Source organism: Carlito syrichta, unplaced genomic scaffold (assembly GCF_000164805.1).
Source record: "Carlito syrichta isolate Samal-C Ts95f unplaced genomic scaffold, Tarsius_syrichta-2.0.1 Scaffold304688, whole genome shotgun sequence".
In the NCBI taxonomy this organism is placed as follows: Eukaryota; Metazoa; Chordata; class Mammalia; order Primates; family Tarsiidae; genus Carlito; species Carlito syrichta.
This window is the reverse complement of record NW_007248784.1, coordinates 116,039-126,184: the sequence shown is the minus strand read 5'-3', so window position 1 is coordinate 126,184 and position 10,146 is coordinate 116,039. Positions and strand designations below refer to the sequence as shown.

Below are 10,146 nucleotides of genomic sequence, written 5' to 3'. Positions count from 1 at the left end.
CCCAGGGCTCCGCCGCGCCGGTGCTGCCGGCCAACCTGTCGGTGGAGACGAACGCGGTGGGACAGGACGTGAGCGTGCTGTTCCGCGTGGCCAGCGCCCTGCGCTTCGGGGAGCTGCAGAAGCAGGGCGCCGGCGGCACCGAGGGCGCCGAGTGGTGGGCCACGCAGGCGTTCCACCAGCGGGACGTGGAGCAGGGCCGCGTGAGGTACCTGAGCACTGACCCGCAGCACCACGCGGAGGACGCAGTGGAGGAGCTGGCCCTGGAGGTGCAGGTGGGCCAGGAGACCCTGAGCAACCTGTCCTTCCCGGTGACCATCCGGCGGGCCGCGGTGTGGATGCTGCAGCTGGAGCCGCTGCACGTGCAGAACACCCAGCAGGAGATGCTCAGCACGGCTCACCTGGAGGCCACCCTGGAGGAGGCGGGTCTGAGCCCCCCCACCTTCCACTACGAGCTGGTGCAGGCCCCCAGGAAGGGGAACCTCCAACTCCAGGGTGCCAGGCTGGCCGACGGGCAGGGCTTCACCCAGGACGATCTGCTGGCGGGCCGGGTGACCTACGCGGCCACCGCGCGCGCCTCAGAGGCGGCGGAGGACAGCTTTCGCTTCCGCGTCACAGCCCCGCCGCACTTCTCCCCGCTGTACACCTTCCCCATCCACATCAGCGGCGACCCGGACGCCCCGGTCCTCACCAACGTGCTCCTCGTGGTGCCTGAGGGCGGCGAGGCCGTGCTGTCGGCCGACCACCTCTTCGTCAAGAGCCTCAACAGCGCCCACTACCTCTACGAGGTCATGGAGCGGCCCCGCCACGGGAGGCTGGCCTGGCGGGACACGCGGGACCAGCCAGCCGCGGTGATGTCCTTCACCAACGAAGACCTGCTGCGCGGCCGGCTGGTCTACCAGCACGACGACTCCGAGACCACGGAAGATGACATCCCATTCGTGGCCACACGCCAGGGCGAGAGCAGCGGCGACATGGCCTGGGAGGAGGTGCGGGGCGTCTTCCGCGTGGCCATCCAGCCGGTCAACGACCACGCGCCCGTGCAGACCGTCAGCCGCATCTTCCACGTGGCCCGGGGCGGGCGGCGGCTGCTGACCACGGACGACGTGGCTTTCAGCGATGCGGACTCCGGCTTTGCCGATGCCCAGCTGGTGCTGACCCGCAAGGACCTGCTGTTCGGCAGCATCGTGGCCGTGGACGAGCCCACGCGGCCTGTCTACCGCTTCACCCAGGAGGACCTCAGGAAGAGGCGAGTCCTGTTTGTGCACTCGGGGGCCGACCGCGGCTGGATCCAGCTGCAGGTGTCCGACGGACAGCACCAGGCCACCGCGCTGCTGGAGGTGCAGGCCTCAGAGCCCTACCTCCGCGTGGCCGGCGGCTCTGGCCTCGTGGTCCCCCAGGGAGGCCAGGGCACCATCGACACAGCTGTACTCCGCCTGGACACCAACCTCGATGTCCGCAGCGGGGACGAGGTCCACTACCACGTCACAGCCGGCCCCCGCTGGGGACAGCTCCTGCGGGCCGGCCAGCCGGCCACGGCCTTCTCCCAGCAGGACCTGCTGGACGGGGCCATCCTCTACAGCCACAACGGCAGCCTCAGCCCCCGCGACACCCTGGGCTTCTCCGTGGAAGCGGGGCCGGTGCACACGGAGGCCACCCTGCAGGTGACCATTGCCCTGGAGGGCCCGCTGGCCCCCCTGCAACTGGTGCAGCACAAGAAGATCTATGTCTTCCAGGGAGAGGCAGCCGAGATCAGAAGGGATCGGCTGGAGGTGAGGCTCTGGAGTGGCAGGCAGGGCCACAGGCTGGGAGGGGCCCCCTCCTGGCCTCCACACAGACCGTGCTCTGGGGGTTTCCGGCTTGCGTGTGTGCACGCCTGGGGTTTGCTTGTGTACACGCCACATTCCCGAGAGTTTCTGGCGGACTGTCCTGAGTGCATCTGCCTGTGAGTGGCACGGGCCTCCAGACATCAAGTCCACATGTGTTCATGCCGTGGCTAGCCATGCAGACCACGCAGACTCCTGGGTCCACCGAGACCCACAGACTCTCTGAAGTGGAGCCTGAGCACCTGCATCCTAGTAGGTTCCCTGGGAGGTTCTCACAAGTACTGAGCTTTTAGTGCTCCTGACCATGGAGACGGGCTTTGCTGCCCCTCAGACCCCCACGTCCTCAGCTCTTTTCTCCCAGACCAGGGCAAGGAGGATCCGTCAAGGGCTTCTTCCCACCAAGACCCTTGCAAAGCAACCACGGCCACCCAGCAAACTCACTGACTTGCTGTGTGACCTCAGGCCAGCCTCTTGCCTTCTCTGGGTGTTTTTCTCCTGACACTGCCAGTGTCTGAGCCCCACCTGGTGCTGGCTGGCTGATTTTTGGGTGGACCATGAGTGAACCTATCTGGTGCCAGGAAGTGCCCACCTGGGGGAGGCAGCAGCGAACCAGGCTTTGAAGAATATGAGGTGCCCAGAGCAAGAATGGGGGATGGTGTTTCGGGCAGAAGGAACATTCCAGACAAAGGTGCAGAATCAGAGGGTGGGTCGGCCTTCTGTGGCTGGGCCACCAGGTGAGGGCACTCTCCAGGCCTTTGGGCTTCATCCGGGGTGCAGGCTCCACGCGGCGCCCGGAGCAAGAGCTTGCGCCTCTAGGAGGAGTCAGGCTCCCCCTGGTGGTCATGGGTGGAAATAGCAGGGCACGGGATGGGCCAGAGCGGATCCGCCTGCGTGTGCCCAGGTGAGTATGTGCGTGTCCACGTCAGGATGGGCGTGTGTGTCTGTGCCACTGAGTCTGGGCTGTGTGTCTGTGAACCTCTCCAAGGCAGTGCCGTGTGGCCAACCCGGTGTGACTGTATGGGGCGGGGGTGAACATGGGTGAACATGGGTGTGACCCTGTCTGGGTGTTGTGCATGCGTTTGTGTGTCCAAGTGAGCGGTGGCATCTGGGGGAGCAAGGGGACATGGAGCTTGAGCCTGCTTTGGCTGCCTGGGGCCACGACAGTCTCCCATGACCCCCGCGGTCCCCGTGACCCTCTGTCCCCCAGGCAGCCCAGGCGTCAGTGCCGCCAGCCGACATCGTGTTCTCGGTGAAGAGCCCCCCGAGCGCCGGCTACCTGGTGATGGTGTCTCATGGTGCCTCGGCCGACGAGCCGCCCCGCCTGGACCCCGTGCAGAGCTTCTCCCAGGAGGCAGTGGACGCGGGCAGGGTCCTGTACCTTCACTCCCGCCCCGAGGCCTGGAGCGACGCCTTCTCACTGGATGTGGCCTCGGGCCTGGGTGCGCCCCTGGAGGGCGTCCGCATGGAGCTGGAGGTGCTGCCCGCCGCCGTCCCGCTGGAGGGGCAGAACTTCAGCGTCCCCGAGGGTGGCGCCCGCACCCTGGCCCCTCCGCTGGTCCGTGTTGCCGGGCCCTACTTCCCCACGCTGCCCGGTCTGGACCTGCAGGTGTTACAGCCGCCCCGGCATGGAGCCTTTCACAGGGAGGATGGGCCTCAGGACGGGACCCTCGGCACCTTCTCCTGGAGAGAGGTAGGCTGGTGGGGAGGCCAGGGCTGCAGCTCTGGGGCCAGAGTGGGGGAACCCTGGGACCCCAGCCTGGGAACGTGCACAGAGAGGAGACGGGGAGTCGCATTTAAGGAGCACCTGTGCTTTAAGCACCCGATCTCATTTGTTCCTCACAACCTCTCTGGGAGGTAGAAACGATCGTCCCAGGGCCAGGCGTGGTGCCTCGTGCCTGAAATCCCAGCACTTTGGGAGGTTGAGGCAGAAGGCTCCCCTGAGGCCAGGAGATCAAGACCAGCCTGGGCAACAGAGTGAGACCCCATCTCTACAATAAATCAAAAAATAAGCCGGGTGTGGTAGCGCGCGCCTGTAGTTCCAGCTACCTGAAAGGATTGCCTGAGCTCAGCAGGTCAGGGCTGCGGTGGCCGTGAGCATGCCACTGCACTCCAGCCTGGGCAACACAGTGAGACTCCAACTCAAGAAAATAAAATAAAATAAATGTAGCCTGACATAGTAGTGTGCCTGTAGTTCCACCTACTTGAGGGGAGGCTAAGGCGGGAGGATCACTCGAGCCCATTAAGCTGAGGCTGCAATGAACCATGGTTGCACGGCTGCACTTCAGCCTGGGCCGCAGAGTGAGACTCTGACTCCAGAAAGAAAGAAAGAAAGAAAGAAAGAAAGGAGAGAGAAAGAAAAAAATACACGATCGCCTCCATCTCCCACTAACGGACTCTCAGGCCCTGAGAGGGTTGGTTTCCTCGGCACCCAGAGGCAGCCGTGAGGGTGCTGCTGAGGCCTGACCACAGCCCCGGGCCCGCCCGCAGGTGGAAGATCAGCTGATCCGCTACGAGCATGACGGGAGCGAGACGCTGACAGACAGCTTCGTCCTGGTGGCTAATGCCACCGAGATGGACCGCCAGAGCCACCCCGTGGCCTTCACCGTCACCATCCTACCTGTCAACGACCAACCCCCTGTCCTCACCACAAACACAGGCTTGCAGGTGAGAGCACCCCAGGACCTCCCCCATTCTGGTCCTAGAAGGAGGTCAGAACCGCCTACAGCTCAGCACAGAGCACACCCCACCCCCGGAGCCTCAGTCTCTCACTCTGCAGAGTGGAGACATTGCCACATGCCTCCCAGGATGTTGGAAAGAAAGGTGTGATAAAGCCCTGAAAATTGGACCCGGGCATAAGGTTTTATTAGCGGATACTTACAAGCACTGTGGGTAGCCTTGTGAATGACTATGCTTGGGTCTGCTGCTCCTGGACTCACCCACAGGAGGTTTTCCGATGGCCCAGAACCAGAATACTTGACAGAACTTCTTACAAGCCCTTAAGGGTGGGCTCCAGGAAGGGAGTACTGACGCCTCCCACCTCCACCCCCAGCGAGTAAAGGCTTCCCAAGGTCCTGTCCCTTGGACCACAGCAGAGTGGCACCCCCATTTTGCAGAGGTGGAAGTTGAGGCCCATACAGGAATAGAACTTCTCCATGGTCACCAGAGTAGTTACCGATGGAACAAGAAGGGGGTGGCTCGAGCCCTTGAGGGACACAGCAGGGCTCCAAATGCCAGCTTCCAGGGTGTGTCTGCCCCAGTCAGCAGGAGCCATGGAAGGTTCCAGAAGAGGGCTGACTTGGCTGTCTCTGGCACAGAGCACTGAGACTTTGGTAGTATAGAAGGTGCCGGTGGAGGCGGCCTAGTGATGGGGAGGCCGGCAGAGGACTGGGCAGCCCTGGGACCACAGGCCACATTACTGTGTGGCAGCTTGGCCACCAGGTGGTGCTATCCACCCGTGCTTGCTCCTCGAGACCAGTGCTGAAGCCTGGCGTCCCCATTCCCAGGGCTCTGGGGCTGGGGAGAAAGGTCAGGCATGCCAGAGGGCTCCATTTTGTGAGCGTGGGAACCCAGCACTACCTACAAGTAATTGACCCGGCAGGATGCAGGCCAGGACCCAGGAACAGGACCCTGCCTTGCCAGCAAGTGGGAGGCCGGGTGGGGGAGTCCCTGGCCTGGAGACTCCTGCCCCCGCCCCAGGACTGCTGTGCTGCAGGACAGGGACCCTGCCAACAGTCTCCCCACTTGCGCCTCCCATCCCTCCCTCAGCTGCAAGGAGAGCCTGTTTCCAAGTCTGCTGGGAGGCCAAAAATCACCATTCCCATCCGGTACCCAGCCCCTGCCCAGGCACACCATGGAGGGATGAAGGGAGACCCATCCTCCCAACCAGACAGGCTAGATTAAGCAGCTACTGGCCAGGGCCGGGGGCTTCTAGGGGTGAGAACTTGGTGAGGGTAAGAGCTGGGATTGGCCGGGTGAGGCGGCTCACCGGTAATCCCGGCGCTTTGGGAGCTGAGGTTGGAGGATCGCTTGAGGCCAGGTGTTTGAGGCTGCGGTAAGCCATGATCGTGCCGCTGTATTCCAGCCTGGGTGACAGAGCAAGACCCTGTTTCAAGAAAAAAAAGCTGGGCCTTCCTAGGCGGGGGGTACGTGAGCTGGCCTTGAGGGACAGGCAGGGTCGGCGCAGATGGAGATGGGGGAGCCTGGACCTGGAGGCCCTTGGGCACAGAAGGGCCAGAGTGGCATGGGCCTCGATGCCAGCCGGGGGCTGGGGATGTAGGATGGAAGCCCTACTGTGGGCAGGTAGACAGGGGGAGAACCTTCACTGGCCTGTGTCCCCAGATGTGGGAGGGTACCACCGTGCCCATCCCTGCGGAGGCCCTTAGGAGCACAGATGGCGACTCAAGGCCGGAGGACCTGGTCTACACCATCGAGCAGCCCAGCAATGGCCGGATAGTACTGCGGGAGGCACCAGGCACCGAGGTTCGGGGTTTCACACAGGCGCAGCTGGACGGCGGGCTCGTGCTCTTCTCACACAGAGGTGGGTGCTGAGAGGCACCCTGGGTTCCTGCAGCCTGCAGGGGTGCCCCAAGGTGGGGGCCGTGTTGGGCAAGTGGGACTCAATTCCCCACCCCCTCTGTCCTCAGGAGCCCTGGATGGAGGTTTCCGCTTTGGCCTCTCTGACGGCGAGCACGCGTCCCCCGGACACTTCTTCCGCGTGACAGCCCAGAAGCAAGTGCTCCTCTCGCTGGAGGGCAGCCGGACACTGACCGTCTGCCCAGGTGAGTGTGCCCAGCGTGAGGCTCCCATGTGCCAGGCAGACAGGGCGGGCTGAGGGTGGCACACCAGGACCTTCCGCCCCATGCCCCATTCCTGGGCTGCTGCAGCCTTCACCTCCCCTGGGAAACAAGCCCCACTTGCCCTGCCAGCCGGGCAGCTCCTGGAGGGCTCCAGGGCCTGGACTAAGGCGGGCCCAGGAGTGTCTGCCCCCAATGATGCTGGTGCTGGTGACTGTGTCCGCGTGATTGTCCCCAGTGGCCACCTGTGAGCTCCCAGTGGGAGGCTCCCATGTGCCAGGCAGACAGGGCGGGCTGAGGGTGGCACACCAGGACCATGCTGCCTCTGTGGTCCCCAGCCTTGCCCCAGTCACACTCACAGGCTCACAGACCCCTTCTGCCTCTGTAGGGTCCATCCAGTCGCTCGGCAGGCAGAGCCTGAGTGCCAGCTCCAGTGCGGACACCGACCCCCACCACCTGCTCTACCGTGTTGTACGCGGCCCCCAGCTGGGCCGGCTGTTCCATGCCCAGCGGGACAGCGAGGGCGAGGCCCTAGTGAACTTCACGCAGGCTGAGGTAAGAGCCCAACGCTGCAGTCTCTGCTCAGACACCATCCAGCCACAGGTGGCCACTGGGGATAATCACGCAGACACAGCCACCAGCACCATTGGGGGCAGACTCTCCTGGGTTCGCCTTAGTCCAGGCCCTGGAGCCCTCCAGGAGCTGCCAGGCTGGCAGGGCAAGTGGGCCTTGTTTCCCAGGGGAGGTGAAGGCTGCAGCATCCCAGGGATGGAGCATGGGGAGGAAGTTATAGCCGGGCCCATGATGGCTGGAGAGGCACCCAGCAGCTAGGGAGGGGCAGTGCTTGGTCCAGGGGATGGAGTTCAAGGTCAAGTAGCTGTTGGGCCTGTGGGTAGGAGGTGTGAACTAGAGCTCTCGGTCATGGGCGGAGGCAGACTGCTAGGCTGCTGGGAGCAGAGGGCTCTCCTGCTAACTGCTGGCGGTAGCCAGCAGCCGTCACTTAAATGAGCCTCTTTTAAGTGTGGAGGACAGACTCTTTCCCGGGTTCTCCTGGGCAGGTAGTGTACTTGATGTTCCGGCCGGAAGGCTGTGTGGGTGTCCAGACCCAGCAGATCCCAGTTAGTTCTGGGTGGGGCAGGGTCTTGGGAACACACAGCTGACTCTACCCCAGGAACCACAGCACTCTGGGACTGCTCCAGGTACCTCTGGAAGGGCCCGCCCTGTCCTTGAAAATAGCAGAGCCCATCCCCAGACCCCTTCCAATCATTCTCCCCACAGATGACTCCCAAGCCAGGCACCATCCCTCCCGCCCTGCCCAGGGTGTACGCCCTTCTGAGATGTGCCACTAAGACAGAGGGCAAGTACAAAGCTAGGACCAGGCAGAGTGACTGATGCCTGTAATCCCAGTACTTTGGGAGGCAGAGGCGAGAGGACTACCTGAGTCCAGGGATTTGAGACGAGCCTGGGCAACTTGGTGAGACCTCATCTCTACAATAAGTTAAAAAATTAACTAGGCATGGTGGCGGGTGCCTGTGGTGCCAGGTACTTGGAAGACAGGTGGAAGGATTGCCTGATTCCAGTAGGTCGAGGCTGCAGGGGCCATGAGCGTGCCACTGCACTTCAGCCTGGGTGACAGAGGGAGACTCCTATTAAAAAAAAGAAGAAAAAAAGCAAAGCCAAGATCCCTGCCTGGTAAATAGCTCAGATGGGGGCGTTCAGACCCCTGGGAAGGACCAGGGTGGACTAAGCTTTCCACCTCCCACACCTTCCACACCCACACCTCCCAGGCCTGGGTCCTCCTGGATCCTGGCCCGGCATGCCCCCTCCCCACAATGAACCATTCAGCAGGCTGGTGGCTGCAGCAGCCATGCACCCAGAGTCCCTGGGAGCCATTGTCATCGAATGCCCGGGAAGGGGGCAGGCACAGGACTAAGCCATCAGCGACCCTCTTCCACCTGCCAGTCCCCATGTTAACGGGGAACTACCCCACATCCCAGGAATAGGAAGGGCTAGGTTGAACGGCCACCAGGGGGCCAGGCTGGCAGTGCCACACAGGGCAGCAGGAAGAGGATACCTGGCAGGGACCCCCTCCCCCCCTCGCGGAAGAGGGCAGGGCAGGATTGTATTGTCTCAGCCTCTGAGCCGGGCAGGCAGGGATCAGGTAACTATTCAGATCATGGGTGGTGACAGGCAGACCCAGGATGAGGCCTTCTGCCACGGGTCCAAGGCTTTCTTCGCCGTGGGACACGCCTTGCTCCCCAGCTCAAGCTCGGAGACCCCTCCCCACCCTGCCAGTTTTGCCTCACCCCCATCCTGACTCCACCTACCCACAGAGTTTCTGCACCCAGGCATCCCACGCCCACCCCCTACCGCCTCCTGGGGGCTCTGTTTCCCTCCTGCCCACGCTTCCTCCTGGGCTAGAGGCAGCAGTTGGTAGTCCTGTCCTCGTGGCCAGATCTGGCACGAAGATGAGTTTTATTTGACCTGAACAATGCAAGTAATATTTTAAAAGTACTTGTCAAGCCGGGCTCGGTGGCTCAGCCTGTAATCCCGCGCCTTTGGGAGGCTGAGGTGAGTGGATTGCCTGAGCCCACGGGTTGGAGACCCCTGGGCAGCGAGACCTCATCTCTACAATAAATCAAAAAATCAGCCAGGCGTGGTAGTGCATGCCTGTAATTCCGGCTACTTGGAAGGCTGAGGAGGAAGGATTGCCGGAGCCCAGCAGGTCGAGGCTGCGCTGGCCGGGAGCGGCCACTGCACTCCAGTCTGGGCGACAGAGTGAGACTCCAACTCAAAAAAAAAGTACTTGTCAATCGGGCACAGTGGCTCAACACCTATAATCCCTATACTTTGGAGACCGAGGCAGGAGGATCGCTTAAGCCCAGGAGTTTGAAATCAATCTGGGCAACATAGCAAGACCCTATCTCTACAAAAAGTGAAAAAGTTACCCAGGTGCAGCAGCATGAGCCTGTGGTCCCAGCTACTCAGGAGACTGAGGCGGAAGGACTACCTGAGCCCAGGAGGTCAAGGCTGCCGTGAGCTGTGTTTGTGCCACTGCACTCAAACCTGGGTGACAGAGTGATACCCTGACTCAAAAGAGAAAAAAAATAATTGTCAACATATAACCTTTGAAAGATTTCACAAAAATCCTGATTCCTGTTTTTTTTTCTTTTCTTTTTTCTTTTTTGAGAGACAGATCTCACTATGTCACCCAGGCTGGAGTGCAATGGCATGCTCACGGCCACCAAAGCTTCAACCTGCTGAGCTCAGATGATCCTTCCACCTCAGCCTTCCAAGTAGCTGGAACTACAGGCACACGCCACCATGCCTGGCTAATTTTTTGATTTGTTGTAGAGAAGAGGTCTTGCCAGTTTGCCCAGGCTGGTCTCGAACCCGTGAACTCAGTCAGTCCTCTTGCCTCTGCCTCCCAAAGTGCTGGGATTATAGGCGTGAGCCATTGCGCCCGGCTAGTCCCCACTTTCTTTTTTTTTTTTTGGTTGTTTTTTTTTGTGTTGGAGTCTCACTCTGTC

At 61.7% G+C, this 10,146-nt stretch overlaps 1 protein-coding gene across 1 annotated transcript in view; it reads left to right on the top strand.

Moving 5' to 3' along the window:
• CSPG4 (chondroitin sulfate proteoglycan 4) overlaps positions 1-10,146 on the top strand; it is a 41,229-nt gene that overhangs the window by 25,519 nt on the left and 5,564 nt on the right. The window contains exons 11-16 of the mRNA XM_021713714.1: positions 1-1,769; positions 3,031-3,513; positions 4,311-4,487; positions 6,162-6,360; positions 6,467-6,601; positions 7,005-7,171. The exon at positions 1-1,769 is cut by the window's left edge and continues 1,771 nt beyond it. Of these exons, the coding sequence (XP_021569389.1) occupies positions 1-1,769; positions 3,031-3,513; positions 4,311-4,487; positions 6,162-6,360; positions 6,467-6,601; positions 7,005-7,171 (2,930 nt within the window). The remainder of the gene's footprint in view (positions 1,770-3,030; positions 3,514-4,310; positions 4,488-6,161; positions 6,361-6,466; positions 6,602-7,004; positions 7,172-10,146) is intronic.